Below are 20,251 nucleotides of genomic sequence, written 5' to 3'. Positions count from 1 at the left end.
GAGGGGGGCACGACAGGTCTCCACCTTCACTCTTGGCCCTTGGAGGTCGAGAATGGGGCCCGGCCCCCTTCTTGACAATTACCCCCAAGGGAATGTGGGACAAAGGGAGAGTCTGGGGGGCCTCACACATGCCCCCTTCTCAGAAAAATTGGAAGCCGTGGCCCACGTACCTGATAGGGCCCCCGGTGGCAAGAATGAGACTGGGCAGAGGGCCCCATGGGTGTAAATAAAAGAATAATACTTATGCCGACCGCCGGGCTCTTGCCCAAGCTAGTAGTATTTGTAAGAAATGCAGTGGAATTCCATGCGCTCCATTCAGTAAAAAACCCAAAGGTAAACAATATTCAAAATGCCATAACTCTAGCCCTGTTGAGCCAATTTTGATGATCTTGAGCTCATTTTACTCTTGGCATTAGGCTCTAGTCATCGGGTGCAGTTACAGACCTCCTCACCTCCAAAGCAGTGTAATCCATAGAAAGTTGGTTGTCCTGGCTCCTTGCACCAGCGTTCCTTCTGGTCTTTGTCTCTGGATGCAGAAGTTCAGGACTTTTCCCCAACTTGTCCTCACGGGTGTAAGGAGTCCAGCTGCACTGGCCCTAGGGGAGACCCACTGGTACTTGTGTCAACTAGGCAGAGTCCTTAGTCCTTTTTGGCCATCAGGGTGTTCCTCCTCTCAGCTGTCCATGGCAGCCCCAGGGTCCAGCAGTGAAGGCCAGAAAACACCAAGCACGAGGGAGTCTCCCGCTTATGAAAAGCATTTAAAGACAAATTGAATTTTGTAGAAGTCAGGCACCACTTGCCAACCATAGGGGACCATACCAACTCCCCCCTCTGTCCCAACCCTCCTGCACAGCATGCTAGGAAAGTTCAAAATGGCATCATCCAGAAGTCAATAGCCCCATCTCATCTGGGGCCTCAAATCTGCCCCCCGCTGACATCACTGCCAATGCCTTTCTTACTAAATCTTCAAAGGGGAGCCCGCTCCTTTGTTAGCTACAGAGGTCTGAGCCCCTTATTTTGTTCAGTGGGCTTTGACAGCTGATTGATTGATGCAGATCCTTCTGCCGCTCCCCTTTCATCTTCGGGAGTTTATGGAAGCACTGTTAATTGCTCCCTTTGAGTGGGGCGTCCTTTGTTTCTGCTGTTGAAGAGACATGTAATTAAACTGGCACAGCAGGGTGACAAAAGTTCTGGGATCTGATCCTGAGCTGAGCCAGAGAACTATGAGAATTCTGGATGACCAATTAGTTGTATAGATCTTCTTTTTGTAACTTACAGAATTGATTATCCTGCATTGGTCCCACCTCATGTCAATACTTCACATGTCTCTGTAGGCCAAACGGAAGTGAAACTGCACTTAAAGGTAGTTTTCATCCTATGCATATCATAAAGTGTCACAACAGACAAAAAAGTAAATCACACTGACTTTCCCTATTTGTGTGCACTAAAATTAAAGAACCTACCCCAAGTCAATATCTAATCCTGCAGAGTGCTCACTGGACCAGGCTACCTGTGCCCAGTTACCAGAATGCGCACAACGGAAGTCTCAGAACACGCAGCTCGCACAAGAGTTCACGTGTTATCAACCAAATACCTCTTTCCATTGTTACGTCACAGAAGCCTTATCTTTAGAAGCAGACACTTGCAGAAAATGTGCACATTCCTTTACCATGCGATGTGCTGAATGAAATGGGTACTTCCAATCAAGAAAAGACATTGTCAGTATGTTGTTTTAGGTAGGACCTAGTTTCCATAGACAAAGCATTTTTTGTTTTGCGAATAACATTGGCGCAGTTTGACGAATCCTCACATAGGTTTCAAAACTAGTTTGCCACTCACTTTAGCTACTTGGGGTGATTTGCAAAGGGGGGCTTAGAAAAAAGGGATCCATCATCATCAATAAGCTTTATTCGGTTGAAACAAAGCAACCATAAAAGCACAGTGCAAGGTTAAAATACATTCATATCTAAACATTAAAAGGGAGTACCATTCCAGAGAGTAAGTAGGTACGTACATACAATACGTTTACAAAAATATAACAGACAATTTCAAGATTATACGAAGAAAAGTGCAAAGTGCGTTAAGAAGGAAATTCATTCATATGAAAAGGGGGATACAACCCTCACTCAATTGGCATTTAACCGGTCTAAACGTAACATCATTCCCCCACTTAGAGCCGCCTCCTCTGCAATTCTAAGCAGCCCCAGGCATCAGAGATGTATTTTCAGACCTTTCAGGGTCGAATTTTCAGAAAGTGATTCCAAGTGGGTAGCTTGTAGTTGCTGGGTGTATTGTTGCCCCTAAAGTAACTATTTCCTGTCTTAAATCTTACAAGGGGCATATATGCGGCTCTGGGGTAAAAATCAACAACTATTGGGCCGTCCCCCCTTTGTGGCTGCCAGCCCAAAAGATAATGGACAACCCGAGGATCCCTAAAGTTTACAAGAATCAGATCTCCCGCTATATCTTTGGTTAGAGGACCCAACCATTTCACCCTTCTGACATTCAGTATTTTCCCATGTAAGTTTGGTGGAAGGGGCCTATTCTTTGTTAACCAAGATGATACCTTGTTTGCCAGCTCGGTTTGTCCCTCGATATTTCCATTGCTTAATTCAGGCACGCCTGATAGGATGCAAACAAATGGAGCTGCCTCCGGCGGTAGGTTAATTTGATTAGTTTTTCTTTGTCTGTAACCATTTTTTGAGAGAGTCCCCACTAAGGGCATTGAATCTTTAGATGATCCTACTCCGTTATCAGAGTTCAATGGTATTACCTTTTTTGAACTACTTTTGTTAGGTGTTGTCTGCCGGGTATTAGATGGTAATGACTTTTTAGATTTGTTAGGTGCAGAAGGCTGGGTTGGGGGAGTACTGCTTTGTGTCATAATTTTAGGAAGATCGTTAGTGGCTGTAAGTTCCGCTTTGTTAACTCTAACCAGACTTTCTAGGAGAATAGCGTTCGCCTTCGTTGTTTCTTCTATGTAGGTAACTTTTTCCCCGATGACCATGATTTTTTTAACCAAAGGGGATATTAAAGTTTTAATGATGTGTTCAATCAGGGTCAAAGGGTCAATTGGTGTTGAGGGTGGGGGAGAATAAGAGGTAGAACATGCCCTAAATGATTGCGGAGAAATAGTACAGACCGGAGGGAGACTAGCATCCCGCTTTCTTTTGATGGGGGGTGACTGAGGGTTTGTGATAGGAGTACTATCTTTATCTGTAATTAAGAAGTGGTTTCCCTGGTGGGTTACTTGGGGGGTAGGTAGTTTGTTAGGACTAGTACTTATATTTAGAGGGGCACCAGTTGATTCGTTACCCTCTTGCAACAGGATGTAGTTAGTTTTACAAAGCGCATTAAGTTCATCCAATAGTGATAGCGATTGGCAGCAGTTGGTTGTAACTAGATGGGATTGACGGCAGAGATTTAAGTTCCCCCGGGGCTCTGGCTGGAGATATGAGCACCTCCGGGGGCCGGACAGGGCGTGCGCGACTTCCGGTCGCGTTGGGCGGTGGGCAGTGTAGTCCGGGTAATTGACGTCCCCCACAGACAGCGCTGGAAGGCTGCGGCACTTCAAGGACCCTCCGGGACTCCTGGGTCAGTTCTATGTGTCCCCCGCTCCCCCGGGGCTCTGGCTGGAGATATGAGCACCTCCGGGGGCGGGACAGGGCGTGCGCGACGTCCGGTCGCGTTGGGCGGTGGGCAGTGTAGTCCGGGTAATTGACGTCCCCCACAGACAGCGCTGGAAGGCTGCGGCGCTTCAAGGACCCTCCGGGACTCCTGGGTCAGTTCTATGTGTCCCAAAACACGTTTTCCCTATGCAACTTCCCATAGTGATGTTAGACATGACTACAGCCTGAACCGCGGGATGGAATGACACCAAATTTAGCAGAAAGCTAACTCTTGGTCAAGGAAGGATCCTTCTATGATTTGGCATAAATCCGTTCAATAGTTTTGGAGTTATTGAAGAAATAATTTATTTGTATACCTATGGATGTGAATCCACTGCGGGTCCGACAGATCTCATCCTGAAGTCTGATTGGCTGCCAACATTTCATCCAGGAAGTATTAGAACCCATCTTGGGACTTAGACTCATCCCAGTCCCAAGAAATAAGGTGAAACAAAAGGAGGAAGGGTTGGAATACCCTGACCCCCTAGGCCTGATGGTGGGGGCCAGAAATAGCTATTTTTTTCAGTTTTACCATGAATTTGCAGAGAATCCGCTAATCCATTGCAACACTAAAAAAGCAAGTGTTGTTGCCCACACTTGTTTTGGTTTATCCCCACTGGTTGCCGAGGTCCCTGAGGGGAAATATGTTTTATATTAAGGTGGAGGAGGGCACATGTGGCCCCACTATCCCCAGGCTGATTTTGTCCCCGAGGACCCCATCCCCCAGGGCCCAGCCATTTTTGTGAATAGGCGGGCACGTGGCCACCTTCCCAGGCCTATTTTGGCTCTGGGGACCCCATCCCCTGGGGTCCACCCTTAAAAGAAATGGGGAAGGGAGTGAGAATTCAGTCTTGGGAACCCTCTCCCCCGGGGCCCACCCTTAAATGAAATAAGGAAGGGGGGTTAGCGTTCAGTCTTGAGGACTCTCTCCCCTGGGGCCCAGCCATGGATAGCAAAGGTAGGGGGACCACGTGGACCCACTCTCTGAGTCATTATTGACCCTGGGGACCCTATCCCCGAGGGCCGGGCTTCTGCTATATCTTGGAAGGTCCATCCTAGGACATAGTATGTTTATTCTCACCTGGCTGGAGCAATTTTGAAGCTCCCATCAAGTGAGAGCAAACAGTAAGTTGTCTCCCAGTGAGTGGGATCACATAAAATGCTCCCGCCCACTGGGGGCAGACTTTTCATCTGTTTCGCTACCTTCTGTAAAGAGGCCAGGGAAACAGATTAAAATAAAAAAAATTGCTCTCACACAGAGCGAACATCATTCTTTGCTGCTCCATGTATTATGGAGCAAAGCTGGCTTTCCCTGGAGACAGGGAGCCTGCAGGAGGAGCGGGGCATTGGGGCTTCCTCCATGGCTCCCAACAAAAAGACACATAGCCCATTGGCTGGCCGGGGCCTGGGGGATGGGGTCCCCAGGGCTTAAAATCAACCCGGGTAGGGTGGCCATGTAGACCCCTCTCCTATCAGTAATTGGCCAGGACCCGTTAGATTAGGTCTTCTGGGCCAAAATTGGCCCGGGAGAGGGGACCATGCAGGCCCCCTCCTCAAATATTAATTATATAGGCCCCAATGGATGAAGATCCTGAGGTCAGTTCAGGCCCAAGAGGGAGGGGGTGGCTGTTTGCCCATATCCCCCTTTTGAACATGTAGTAGGTGCCCTGGGTGAGCTGCAGGGCACTCACCGTTTACTGGACGTGCTTTGGGAATGCGGTACCCAGGGCCGATATTGGCCTGGGGTGGGGCTGCATACCCCCTTGCCCTTTTAAATATACAGTGGGTGCACTGAGTGCCTCCAGGGCACCCACCATTTACTGTCCAGGCCATGGGGGATGGGGTCCCCAGGGACAAAATTGGCTCAGGGAGGGTGTTCTGTGCCCCTTCCCTCTTATAAATATGGGTGGGCCCCAGGAGAGGGATCCCCAGGGACATAAATTGGCTGAGGAAGAAGGGCTTCATGCCCCCTACCTGAGAGATGGGGTCCCTGAGGCTGAAATAGACCCGCGAGGTGGGCCATGTATCCCCTCCCCTAAATAAAAGTGGAGGGTCCTAGGAGATGGGGTTAATGGGGCTGAAATTGTCCCAGCAAGTGGGGCTGCATGCCCCCTCACAGGTTGGCTGCCAACGGGAGCTGGGTGCATGCCAGAGGTTGGTCGCAGGGCCTGATCACAGGCCCTGTGGCCAATACCCCGTTGTGTTAAAAATAAAATAGCTGTTGAAATTCACTAAAAAAACAATGGTTACAGGGACTTTATAGTTAGGAAATAGATTTTAAAAAACCTCAGAAATTCACTAAATAACCAAATGGTGAAAGGGACGTTATAGTTAGGTTCAGAATTTACACACAAAAAGCCTTAAAAATATAGCCGTTATAGTTCGAGTTATCTCAAGAAACTATAACTCATTTCCTAAGGTAACTATAACTCACACCCTCAAAATGCACTGCTGACTAACCCACATACTATATCACTCATACCATTTTCCATGACATTATTGATAATATCACTGCAACATTTGATGTAAAAATTTGCATGAAAAAACTGTGCATGCCGGGTGCATGATTTATAGTTTCTTGAGATAGCTCTAATCATAACTTCTGAACTTCTATGGTTTAGTGTGTGTATATTCTGAACCTAACTATAACGTCCATGCAACCTTTTATTTTTTGTGTTTAAAAAAAATAAAATATATATATATATATATATATATATAATCTGAAAAGACATTTCCAGTACTTTCTCAAGCACTTACTTAAGGGTGTTAAGGGTTCACTAGTTCATTCAAATACACTCATTCCCTTATTCAAAATGCAATCTTTGGTGTCAGAACAATGACAGAAGGCCTTTGGGCTTGATTTCTTTCTTAAGAAAGTATTGTTGCATTTAACAGGACCAATAATCAGTAGTATAAAGTACGCAACTCTTTCCTCTGAAGCCAATTCTCTTTGATGAAGGGATGATAAAGAAGAGGAGTCCCAGAAGCAAGGCGGCCGTTGAGTCAGTAGCATAACCCATGTACCTGGAGAAGATGGAGGACTTGTTAGTAAATTATTACCATGCTTCCTGTCTTTACAGACAAATTACCACAAGAGGGAAACAACAGCAGGAAAAAACATGCCCAGACATTCTTCACACTTCTACTGTCATTCACCATACCTCCATTTTTTGACACACTAGATATATGATGTTTTCCATTTATCACCCCATTGTATAGTTTGACAGGGCTACTTACATACTCTTTAGGAAGTTGGCTTCTTCCAGAAAGTCCCAAAATGCCAGTGTCTGCTCGTGATAAGAGTAGAGAGGCTTTATCAAAGAGATTCCCTACACTGAATAAATACAGATGATAAATATATACACTGGACATTAACATCATAGGTTTTGTTGCAACAAATCTTCTCCAATAACACGTCCAATGTAGAGACAGCCTGACTTCGGTCAAAACCCTATTCTAGATTTCATGAAGAGCACATTCTCCTCTCTTGGTCTCCAACCTTTCCACTTTTTCTTAGAGCTATTTTCATAGCTGGTTTCCACAAATAGAGGTTATGCTTAAGAATGGCTGTATGCCAATGGTGTGGGGAACATGTGCCTCATCCATGCCCTGATCAGGAGGACTTAACAACTCCTCTGAGCTGTCATGGAATACATTCTAACAGTGGTGTGAACACTCAAATCTCCTAAGGAATGCATTATCCCCCAAGATATACCTCAATTATTTAATGAACTGGCTTTAAGTAAGTGTGAGCCGTCTCTGTCACACATTTTACATCTGAATGGGCTGACTAAGCGTTTCCTCCTTCTATGGTCAAGAAGGGCACTGCTAAGGTTGGTGTCAGGCATTTTTCTGGGTGGCTCTTTGGTGAGAATGAGTTCTTTGCTTTGAGTTCTTTAACAGTATTGCTTTGGTCATTGAATGCCATCTATTGATATTTCATTCTAACTTTCTGCAGGGTGAAATGGCTCACAAAGCACAGGTTGCTTGAGAAAGTCCTGAAGTTTTGAACTCAGGTACAGTATGACATAAAGTAATAAACCTTAATAAAGGGCACTGTGCATTTAATGGTATGTCATTTAAAAGTATATTTCTTAATTCAAAGCAGCAAAATGGAAAACTGTCACAAAAATAAAACCTAGTCCTAGCTCATTCTGAGGGCAAGGTACAATCCAGAATGTTGTTCTAGAGCATAGAAGTTCTAAATGTATGTATTGGAAATCCCAAAGGAGGCCTGCGCAGTAAACTCCGCTCCGCGGGCAGACTTCACTGAGTTTTGCAACTCGGAGCTCAGCATGGAGCACGGAGTTCAGTAAAAACTCTCCCTGCATTGCATGGCCGTGTTTACCGAGGCGGCGCTCACCAAGCACTATCACAAATGCACGCACTTAGATTTAATGCAACTAGATGCTGATTGCAGGTAGGAGCGCCTTCAATGTAGGAGTGCAATCTCGGATGACAGCAAAACTGCAATTAAAGGGGCATAGAGCTCAAATGGCCCATCTAGCTGGGGTTGCTGCCTATCTCCTTACTCCGGCAGAAAGCACATTCTCCTCCTCCTGCGGGCATCCCACCTCACCTGTCCATACAGCTGAAGAGGTTCATGTTCTGCTTTGCTCCTGCTCCACAGAGGCTGTGGGACTTCTCGATGCATAAGCAGTTGGTGGTGGGTCATGACAATAGTGTGCAAGAGAGCTGGTAGCTCCAAGCCCCCTCATTAGGATGTTTGCTCTGGAGTCTGCGCACAGCACCCGCTCAGCCACCATCTTCCTTCTGCGCAAGCCTGACAGCAGACGCTGGGGTGCAGCATAGGGAGCATGTGCAGTGAGAGGCTGGCTGTGGGACCTGCTGCTGTGATCACCTGCAGCAGCTTAGGAGTACACAGCAACCTCTAATGCAATAGTATAGCTTTATTTTTATTTATTTATTTTTCCGCTTCTTTTTTTTTGCAGTTGAATGAGACACCCAGATAATGGATGGTTTGTTTCAGAAAATTATGAACTTGCAATTTCCAATTAGTTTTAATTTTACCTATTCATGTTCTGTTCACAAGGAACTAATGTGTCTATTCTGGACCCTTTCTAAAACACCTCAAAACCTTTGGAATTATGGCAGCGCTATAGATAAAGTGAAATAAGTAAGCTCGTGCAACACAGTGCACACAGTTGATATTTTGCAGATGCACATACCCAGTTCAGACAAGAACCCCTACCTGCCATGGTTGATAGGCATTATGTATTGTTTGGGAGTGTTAGACTTGGCATCTTTAGCGTGTTTCCCCTGAGTTTTTGCTATCTGACCTCCCGGGTTTGACTCTGTTTTTGCTGGCGTAGTGTTTCTGCACACTTTTCTCACTGCTGATCAGTGGTAAAGTGCAAGTGCTCCTGTGGTAAATTGTGTTATGGATTGGTGTTTCCGTGATTGGATATTTGATTTACTTGTTAGTCCCTTGTATGAGCGTGCCAGGGCCTGTGAATCAAATGCTAATAGCGGGCCTGCAGCACTGATTGCGCCACCCATGTGACTAGCCCTGAAAAAGTAACTCAGACCCTCCATTGCGGAGTCTGCGCACAGTTTGTAACTGCCATGTCGACTTGGCCAGTGCACACACTTGTCAGTCCCTCACCTTCCCTTTTCTAACATGTCAGCTACCCCTAAGATGGGCCCAAGGTACTCCTGTGGGCTGTGTGCAGTGTAAGTGAAAGGTAGGACATGCCCTGGTGTGTGTGGCATGTCCTGATAGTGAATTACGGCCAATTTTATTTTTTGCCATTGCAACTACAAGGGTACCTGTTCCCCATAGGACAGAATGGGGAGTTTGTTTATATCATCTTATAAACATAACTGGCTCGGGGAATTAGGTAGGAAAATAAAGTTAAGTATGCCTGAACTCAGAATCTAAAGATGCATCTTTTAGTGAAGGTGACTTTTACATTCTGTGTTTGAAAATACCACTTTTAGAAAGTAGGTCTTTTTTTACCTCAGTCATCCTATGTACCTCTGCTGGAATGTGGATTGCCTGTCTGGGTTTTGGATGATGAAAGGCTGGAGAGCAGGAGTGGCTCCAGATAGTCTAGGTGGGTCAGGTAAGGGCTGAATAGACCTAGGCTGCAATTGGGGAAGGGGTGGCAATTTCCTTGCACCTCAAAGGGCCTGGTCTGCCTCTGACCATGCCATCTCCACCTCCTGCCAGGAAGTCACACCAGAGAAGGCAGAACTGGTTCTGGCTGGGCACAGACACTCTGTGCCTAAGAGATCAAAGGATTTCGGGTTAAAAATATTGGGGCCCAGACCCCTGACTTTAGACCTCTTTTGGACCAAGAAGACTGGCAAGAGAAGAGCTAGAGAAGCTGTGAGGAAAAAAAACACATTTCTGTGTGCTTTCCTGTGTTGTCCTGCAGTGGCTTCTTCTGTCTTGAGCAGTGAAAGGACTGGACTGAACTTTTTGCAATCTACTTTTGTGAGTTTCTCCAAGGGCTTGAGGTAGAGCTTGCCCCCTGTTCAAGAAGTCTCAGGAACAGCAAAGACTTCATCACAAATTCAGCAATGAAACAGAAACACACAAACAAGAGACCAGATAGCAGAAAACCTGTAACAATTCACACATCCTCTCCCATCCTTTGAAAATAGCAGCAAACAAGACTTGTCTCAAAAGACATCTAGACAGAGTGGAGACAGTCATAATAAATCATCTACCACAAGGACCACTGGTCACGGGATCAGGTGAGAACATCCCACTTCTGAACAGCTGAAACCCGGCAAGTAATTGGTCAATGTATGCCCTATTTCGACAGTGATCATACAGGCTAAAGAATGACTGTGCTGTGGAGCCATACTTCAATGAATTTAGCTGAAGTGGTGCCTTAGCTGCAATGGTGCTGTACTACTACAGACTTAGCTCGAGTGGCATCCTCCTTCAATGCATATTGCATGGGTTAGATGATCACATGTGCGATGGTGCCGTACTTCGACAGTGTTTGCACGTGCGAAAGGATCACACCTGCTGTGGTGCAGTACTTCAGGCTTTAGCTGCAGTGGCGCTGTCTTTCATGCTTTAACTTCAGTGGCGCTGTACTTTAACGCTCATACCATGGGCTAGAGGATTACAGTGCTGCTTGTGTGCCATCCAGTGAGTGAAAGACGTGCCCAGTAACATACTGTGTGACAGACTAAGCGTGAGTATTATATGCATGCATTTTAGCTCTCACTGCTCTATGTAACCTATTGAAAGATGTGAACAGTGTGGTAGAGATGGATGACTCTAGACATTCGCCCTGTGCTTGACCTTGTTTGAGTAGAGTTTATGTCATTTGGCTTGGCTTGTCCATGTGTATTGAGGTGTAGCCCTGACACGCATACTAGTAGCCAGTGTGAAAATGTGACACTGAGAGTTACCCCGAGATTGCCCTGATTCACTCTGCTTCTGTCGGGACCCCGCTTCCAGAGAGGGACAGTCCAAGTGTTGTCTGCTGCATGCCTTATTCGATCATCCACCGGCATACTGTCGGGTGATATTGGCTTCGATGCTCAGACCCTTCAGTGTCTAACTCTCCCCTCTTTCCCTTGCAGTGGCTGAGCAGAGGTGCCCGTGTGTAGGATCTGGCATCAGGAGCAGCATTCGGGGAGGCACAGCATGTCTGAGTATGGAGCCCAGCCCTGCCGGCTCGGTGGAGGGATGCTTACGGCTTGTGTCTGTAACTCTGTGTGGTAAAAAAAAAGTACTTTGTCCACTCGCAGAACTCCGTGGAAGCTTGCCAAGTTTTTTGGTAGCTCCACAGAATTCTGGAGAGTGCAATTCTGTGAGCTCCGCCCAGGCTTAATTAAAAATGAAGTTATATTTGACATTTATTGCAATCATTTGGTGCTTGTATCTCCTTTTTTCACAGTTTCACTGTCTGTAAAGCTCAGTCAAACAATTGCAACAATGGAACTACCGCACAGTTTGAGGCTTTTCGCAGTCCACACCCCCCCTTCGCTCCTTTGTTACGATATCCATTGTTTTATGTTTTGTTGTCTACTCTCTTTTCCTTGCAAATCATTAGGATTTATATGTGGCTAGATCCACAGGAGATAAATATCTCTACTAAATTAATATATAAATAAACAGTTCTGACCTTGGGTGATGCCTGCGGCTATCAAAGCAAAACAGAAGGGGATGATGGGCGGAGTGTTGAACATTTCAAGCACTCACCCCCAGTCAACTGATCCGGGTTTAATCTATCATCATTCTTTAGCTCACTCCGCCACCCCAGTTCGGACATGGCCATATGCAAATCAGTGGATCATGGGAACAGTCCAGCCCGAACTGCCAAGCCATGTCTTCCCTGGACCGGAAACAAGCATCCTGGGACAGGGTTCTGGCTAATCAGCCGTCATAAGCCAGGCTAGCTTGAATCCAGTGGCAAAGTGAGCAAGGGACCCCGTCTGGGCATACCCTGCCAACTTAGGGCGAACAAAGCAAAACCAAAGGGGATGATGGACGGAGTGTTGAACATTGTAAACACTCACCCCAGTCAACTGATCTGGGTTTAATCCATCATGATTCTTTAGCTCTCTCCGCCACCCAGTTCAGACATGGCCACATGCAAATCAGTCTGACCCTATGCCTCATGGGAACAGTCCAGCCCGAACTGCCAAGCAATGTCTTCCCTGGATCGGAAACAAGCATCCTGAGATCAGTTGCTGGCTAATCAGCTGTCATCAGCCAGGCCAGCTTGAATCCAGTGGCAAAGTGAGCATGGGACCCACGTCTGGGCATACCCTGAAAACTTAGGGTGAACAAGGCAAAACCAAAGGGGATGATGGACGGAGTGTTAAACATTGCAAAGACTCACCCCCAGTCAACTGATCGGGGTTTAATCAATCATCCTTCTTTAGCTCAGTCCGCCACCCCAGTTCAGACATGGCCATATGTAAATCAGTCTAACCCTGTGCCTCATGGGAACAGTCCAGCCCAAACTGCCAAGCCATGTCTTCCCTGGATGGGAAGCAAGCATCCTGAGACCGGTTTTTGGCTAATCAGCTGTCATCAGCCAGGCTAGCTTGAATCCAGTGGCAAAGTGAGCAAGGGACCCACGTCTGGGCATACCCTGCCAACTTAGGGCGAACAAAGCAAAACCAAAGGGGAGGATGAACGGAGTGTTGAACATTCACCCCTATTCAACTGATCTGGGTTTAATCCATCATCATTCTTTAGCTCACTCTACTAAATTAATATATAAATAAACAGTTCTGACCTTGAGTGATGCCTGCGGCTTTTAGCTACATCTCAGCCAATCAACTGCTCCAATGTAACTAAGGAATATGACGTATGCAGAAAATTGATCTCCTTTTGATCCATTTAATAGTGAGAGTAGCAACTGGTAACTAACTGGAAACTTTTTGTGCCTCAGGGTTGTCTTGTTTTACTGGACTTTCTGGACACATTCAAGGTTTTGCAATGGTGGAGGCTCATGTGTTACCGAACGTGTCCACTAAACTGGCTGACATCCTGTAGAAACAAATTGGCCCTGGTAATAGAGTCGGTGGGCAAACAGACCTTCCAAGCACAAGCACAATACCTTTGTAACTCTGAGTTGGAGAATTACGTTTTTAGTGGTTCTATACAAAAAAGGGCAAATTCTCAAAGTTAAACTTAGATCTGAAGTTTAAGTTTAGACCTGAAGCCTACGTTTAGTCCTGATGTCTAACTTTAGACCTGAAGTCAAAGTTTAGACCTGACATCTAACGTTAGACCTTAAGTCTAGGGGACAGTTTCACAAGGGGCCTCTGCACTCGTAGTGGGCCCTACAATGGGTAACTGCAGTACAGGGGTCCCGCCACGACTTAGGGGCTTTCACCACGATTGCGAAGGCCCTTTGTGAATCGGGCCCTCAGTTTAGACCTGACATCTAACATTAGACCTGAAGTCTAAGTTTAGACCTGAAACCAAAACTTAGACTTCAGGTCTAACCTTAGGCTTTACGTCTAAAGTTAGACTTCAGGTCTCAGTTTAACTTTGTGAATCGGGCCCAGAGAAACAAACACCAGAACTGCATAGGTACAATGTGTGGTGTGAATGAGTTTCCTTTGTGAGTGTAATTTTCATAGTGAGCGGATGGCCGTTAAAAATGGATTAGGATTAGGCACAAATTAGCTTCCATGTCCTAAATGCTCTAACTGTGCACCATGTACCTCTGAGACCCCAAGGATGTTAATCCGGTTCCTGAACTGCAATCTACATTGTTCCAGAAACCTGCCCAAGCACAGTGAACTGTAGTTTAGATTTACAATTCTGAACTCCAAATCTACTTACCTTAATGTTATACTTGTTGGTATGGTACATACAGGTTTAGTTAAATATAGTAAACATATGCTTAACTATATCTGTTTTCTTGCTGATATTCTGATATCTGGTGTTTTAGCAGTGATATTTCAGCAAGTCAATCTTCAAACCTCAATATTCTGCCACTAAACCATCGTAGCATAATGGATGGTGTTTAAACTACTGGTTGAACAACTCTAAAAAGTAGAGAAAACACTGGATTTCTAAAGACTACAGTTCAGCAGATCAGTAGCAGTGCAATAGCGCCTAGTAGACTACCTTTTTCCTCAAAGCCCTTATGAGTCACAGAAATCAAGATTAGCTATACTTTTTCATGCTCACTAACAGTTTGATTTTTCTAAAGTTTAGAAGGAAATCTTATTTCTATGTTGTCATTAACTGGGCCTGTCTACCTGACAGTCATTCACTAGACAACAACTTCACAAACGTTATGCATAACCTGAAACAATGCTAGCTGAAGTGGCAATCTTGCACAAGATGACGACTTCAAAAGCCCCTTCTCCAGACCCTTATTTATGAATTCCCATGTTCCTGGTCTTCCAGTTTAGGTGAGCATGAGCTATATGGTAGATCTCATGTCATCAACACAAAATGTACACAACAGAAATACTCAAAAAGGCAGCCGCAGCCCGTGCAGGTAGGAGCAGTGGTACCCGTGGGGGGGAGGGAGGGAGGGGGGGAGGATTTTGATGGACAATGTTGAGGGCAAAATATTTTTTTATTTAATTTTCCCACGTTATCGTCCATTGAAATACTCCCCTCAACAAGGTCACACCGCTCTTACCTGCACGGGCCGTGGCTGCAATACGGTGTTTTGGGTGAATCGCCTTCAGCCATTGTCTTGAGTGGATGAGCTCCCTTCAGTTATTGTTTGTCTGGTGAGTCTTTCATATTCTGCAACCTGTTCCCGTCACTGTGCAGCTCTGGTATCCCTCTCTAGTGCTGTGAAACCTCATGTTGGAAAATATGATGATCTAACTTCTAGCCCTAGCTACTCTTCCCTCTACCAGGCCAGATTTGCTTTCTCAAAACTCCCAGCAGCCTCACACAGATAATAGCTACTTGATATCTGCACTTACTGAGTACCAGTGAGTACTAATAAATATTAGTGTCCCTACCTGCGTCTTTCAGAACACACAACATGCATTCAGAGCCCGGCCAGTGACGCTCATCATCATAACCCTGAGATTTGGGGTTTGATAAACTGAACTTTCTTGAAACAATTCTGTGAATTGTCCTAGATTTCCATGGCATGTTATGTAAAGTGTGAGTTGTTAGCAATGTCCCTGGCTTCATTTATTAGTGAATTGGAGTGAACTCGGTGTATGCACAATCAGCATATGTGAATGTTGTACCCGCATGTGCTTGCACATGTTGGCTTTGCTAATGCTTGTTTCTGTAAACTGTTACGTTGCTTGTCATTTCCTTCACCCTACCTGCATGTTAGCTTCAGCTTATCCTAGTTCGCTGTCGATGAGCGGTTACGCTCTGCCCTCCCATGTAACGATTGCTGCTTGTTAAGTATCTTTATTCTGTTGGTTTAATTGCTTTGTGGGCCTACAAGGTGGGTCTCTGGCATCTGCCTGTATATTACGATTAATACACTATACAACCCAATCAACTTGCACATATCACCCTACTAAGGTCTACTAAATCACTGCTTCATAATTATGAAATATTGTCCCACTGTCTTCTGCCACACTTATCAGAAAACACAAATGCGCTGTGCTACCGGAATAATACACTATATGATAACTTACTTTGGAAACAGTGACGCCCATCCAGGAAAGAAACCCGGGTCTCGAGTAAACCACAGCAAGGCCATTAAAGCAAACAGGATGAGGGTTACAATTTCTTCATAGCTGCAACACAAAGTTAAAGTTAGGGTCAGAGCCTAGTGTACACATGGACCCAGGATCACACATGGACAGACTCACACATTATTACACTATGAATATCACACTGTGTGTTACAGCAATTATTCAACTACTTAACTTTTCTGAAAGGCATTCAAATGCAGTGCTTTGTCATAAATCTGTCATGTACTGCGCGCTGCGTTTGATCCGATGCGCAGCTGCTGGGTGAATGCAGTCAGTGGTGTTCCTGAGTATATATAAACGCTATTGTATTTCCTTCTATTTATTGAGCGCCATAATTACATCCAGCACAGAGCCAGTGCTTCACGAGCATACCTTGGCCACAGGCATGTCACTAAATGGTGCCTGGATTCAGCTCATGCCACTGCATACAGAACATGTACTACGTATGTATGACACTTATCTCAGTGCCCAACTGAACACATTATAAATTCAACTTCTACGATTTGGCACATATTTAAGAACCCCGGGGGCTAATTTATGAGCCCTTGCGTCACCTTTGCGTCACCTTTGCGCCACCAGTGCGTCACTTTTTATGATGCACCAGCGGCGTAAAAAATGCACCTTGTTGTGCCATGTTTACAGAGTGACGCATCTCGCCGCATTATACCTGCGCCAGGTATAATGTATGCAAGGGGGGCAAATTGACGCAAGAAAGGTTCATAGAAGTGACGTAGTGAAGTCTATAAGATTTCACTGCGCCATTTCTTGCACGCTAATGTGTCAATATCTTACACCTGCCTCATGGCAGGCTTAAGACTGACACAGGCAATATCCACATGTGTAATGACCCACTGCTGAAGTTGCGTCACTTTTGGGACACACTCCAGCAATGCGTCATTTAAGCGCCTACATATACGTCAGAAATACTGACGTATCTGTATACTGACGTATATTGGAAATATGACGCATCATTGGTGACGCAGTGATGGCGCAGTGAAAAGTGACGCATCGCTGTTTTCACGCAGTGATGTGTCACTTTTCATAAATGAGGTCCCCCGTTCATGAACAGAAAAGCAGCCACTAAACCATGTTTAAAAGAACAATTTATTTTTATTAAATTGATAATTACCACCTAGTTCCTGGGGTCACATCTTAAAATTGAACGTTATTTATATTTGAGTCTTGTCGTCTGTGGCGTCTTGTGTGGTACTGTGCGGTATTTGATTTTTTTAAAGTGTTCCATCATAGACGACCTAAGTAATGACCAAAGTTCTGTGGAACTACCGCATGAGGTAATGCAGCACCAGGAAGTAGCAGTAATACCAGGGTGCTGCTACACTCATATTCTAATGTGAACTCGTACTTTCAGGCCTTTTCCAGTGACAAAGTCCTCTTTAACCTGGAGGATTTGTAACTGGAAAACCGTATTACGGAACACAGTAGTAGTGCAAGACGGATCATATCAGCACCAAAATGGGATTAAGAGCCCACTCAGGTGACCATAATCTTTTGCCCCTTTCTGTATGCCTTGTATTTTCATTTTGTCTTGTCATTATCTGAAAATCTATGACTTATTCTCACGGTTCTGTTCTTTGTGAAGGTTCTGGAGTTGTCAGTTGCTGGTCGATCAGGTGACAACAACATTTGTACTGGTATCCCTGACGTTGTATTTGGAACTCCGCATGATATTCATGCACATTAACGAGGATAAGTGCAAATATTAAGAAAATCTTTGTGACTACCTATGTCAGTCTTAAGTTAAGAACGCTCTTAAACGTTTCTTAACATTTTCTCAGGTTGAGAGATTTTAGTAAATCAGTCCGTATGTTTAATTATGAATAATTATTTGACATTTTGTAATAGTTTAAGGTGTATCTTTTTTAGTTGTTTATTGGAGTTTAACATATTAAAAAAATGAATTCATAATCCTATATAATTTATCAACAAAAAGTTATATATAAGTATATATATATTTTTATATATATATATATTCACTTATAAAACGATAGGTTTCAGGCACGTTATAGTTAGAATTTAGGATTTAAAAAACCTTTGAAATTCACTAAAAAAAACTAGGTTTCAGGCACGTTTTAGTTAGAAATTAGCATTTAAAAAACCTTAGAAATTCACTGAAAAAACATAGGTTTAAGGGGCGTTAGTTGGACATTTCACTCGTACAAAACCATAGAAATTCCCCCGTTATAGTTAGTTCAGCTAACTATAACTCGCGCGCCTGCAATGCACTGCTGATGACGTCACATATTGCATCGCTCATGACATGGTCAGTGACATCACTCATGACATCACTGGCGACATCTCAAATGACATCACTGATGATGTCTAGGTGGGCTAGGCACCTGGTGCGCTAGTTAGCCCCTAGGGACCCTCAGGATTGAAGAGGAGTTAATTCCCCAATTTAAACCGTGCCACAGGGTGTGTTTGCACACATGTCAACTCAGGCCCTGCCCCTTCCCTTCACCACTGTGCAAATGCGCCCCGTGGCACGTTTTAAGTTGGGGGATTAACTCCCCTTGAATCCTGAGGGCCCCTGGGGTGCAACTAGCCCACCAGCTACCTCCACTAAGCGCCACAGAGATGCGTTGCAGGGAGGTGCAAAAGGGGCGTGGCCTCAGATCCCCTCTCTGGGGCCCCAGTATTCAAGAGGAATTTGTTACCCATCTGCAAACGCACCAGGGGGTGCATTTGCAGAGTGCTGAAAAGAGGGGGCGTGGACTCTGTGGGATGCTGTTTTTTTTTTTTAAGAAGGGGGGCTGTGTAGCCCCCTTTTTGTCAAATTTTTTGGCCTAGGGAACCCCATCCCCCAGGGCCTGCCCCCTAAATTTTTTTTTTAATTAAAAAATTGGGAAGGGGGCCGTGTGCCCCCCCCCTCCCGAGGCATTATTTGGCCCCAGGGGCTGGCCCTCTCCGTTGGGGACCATGGGAGGGTCCCCAATCCTCCCCACGGTTCTGCCAGCTCCCCGCATCCCTCGAGAGCCCGGCATTAATTTACCACATGGGGAGCTGCGAACATGCAGCTCCCCGTGTGGAAAAGCTATTTGGTTTGAATTTTGAAAGAGAGAGCAGGTTTCCCTGCTCTCTCTTTCAAAATTCAAACCAAGTTTGCTATGGCAGGGCGGGAGCCTTGAGGCTCCTGCCATAGCAAACTACAGTGTACCCGGGTTGGCACCCCGGGACACTGCAGAAGCCGGCCCTGGGGGGTGGCAATCCCCAGGGCCATCAAGGGCTCCAGGAGGGGGGCCGGGTGGCCCCCATCCCAACATGCACAAAGCCCCAGGGGTGGTGGTCCCTGGGGCTGGGTGGTCCGTCACGGACCCCCCAATTATAATACGTAGTGCCCCGGGGAGTTGGCGACCGCCCACACAGTTTTTTTAATTATTATTAAACACAAGCCCCAGGGGGTGGCGGTCCCCGGGGCTGCGGTGGGCTGTGAGCCCCCTGCCAATCTTTTCTTAAAGCCCCAGGGGTGTTGGTCCCTGGGGCTTGGGGGGGCCTTTGCGCCCCCCACCCATGACTTTTCTAAGCCCAGGGGGGTGGGGGTCCCGGGGGTGGAGGGGCCTGAGAGCCCCCTGCACATAATTGAAAAAAGCTCCAGGGGTGGGGGTCCCCGGGGCTGGGGGCCCTCTGGCCCCCCTTTACATAAATAATATTGCCCCTGGGATTTGGCCCCCCGGGGGATAATTACCAAGGAAGCGTGCAAGCCCGCGCTTTGTTTTTTTTTTCAGCAGGATCCGCACACCTTGCACGGATTTAGCCAATTTAAAAACAAAAAAACATTGGGGGGGCCCTGGGGGTCCTTGAGGGACCCCCTAAGCAGGCCTAGGGGGTCAGTGTATTTCTACCCTGCCCCCTTTTTGCGTTTTGCGCATTTGTTTTACTGTTTTCTTGTGCCTCGGTTCTACTGAGGCACAAGATGGCTGCCAACACTTCCTGGTTTGGAGTGTTGACAGCCAATAAGCATACAGCTTGTCATCGGGAGGGTGCGCGGATCCTGCGCAGCCATAGATATTTAAGTGGTTTTACTTTTGATTTTCTCAGGAACTACTGAACGGATTGACACCATTTAACAAAAAGGCATGACTCTGAACCAATGGCTACCTTTTTGCCACATTTGGTGTAATTTCGTACCGCAGTTCAGGCTGCAGCTGCGGCTAAAGGTTCCTATGAGAAATTGCATGGGGAAAACACGTTTTGGGACCCCCCTTTTTTCTAGGCCCCCGCTTGACGAATCACGGTGAAACTTTTAGGATAGGAGCGACCCACGAGTTTTAAAAATTTTGCAAAGATTCGTCAATCGGCGCCAAAGATATTGGGAATAGAATGTTGCAGATTTCATATAGAAAAAAGGTCCTAACTATAACTACGTACTTGTGCCCGCCATATATACCACAAGGAAGGCGAAATAAGCCTGCGCCACTTTA

General features: G+C 45.8%; 1 protein-coding gene across 2 annotated transcripts in view; it reads right to left on the bottom strand.

Moving 5' to 3' along the window:
* The window catches only part of SLC13A1 (solute carrier family 13 member 1), a 309,760-nt gene that overhangs the window by 66,673 nt on the left and 222,836 nt on the right, over positions 1-20,251 (bottom strand). For both annotated transcript variants that reach the window (XM_086966833.1, XM_086966838.1), the window contains 2 exons: positions 15,753-15,854; positions 6,595-6,692 (listed from right to left, as the gene is read on the bottom strand). In XM_086966833.1, the coding sequence (XP_086822959.1) occupies positions 6,595-6,692; positions 15,753-15,854 (200 nt within the window). The remainder of the gene's footprint in view (positions 1-6,594; positions 6,693-15,752; positions 15,855-20,251) is intronic.

The sequence above is a fragment of the Lissotriton vulgaris genome, chromosome 1_1 (assembly GCF_964263255.1).
Source record: "Lissotriton vulgaris chromosome 1_1, aLisVul1.2, whole genome shotgun sequence".
In the NCBI taxonomy this organism is placed as follows: Eukaryota; Metazoa; Chordata; class Amphibia; order Caudata; family Salamandridae; genus Lissotriton; species Lissotriton vulgaris.
This window is presented reverse-complemented; position numbering and strand designations above follow the sequence as displayed.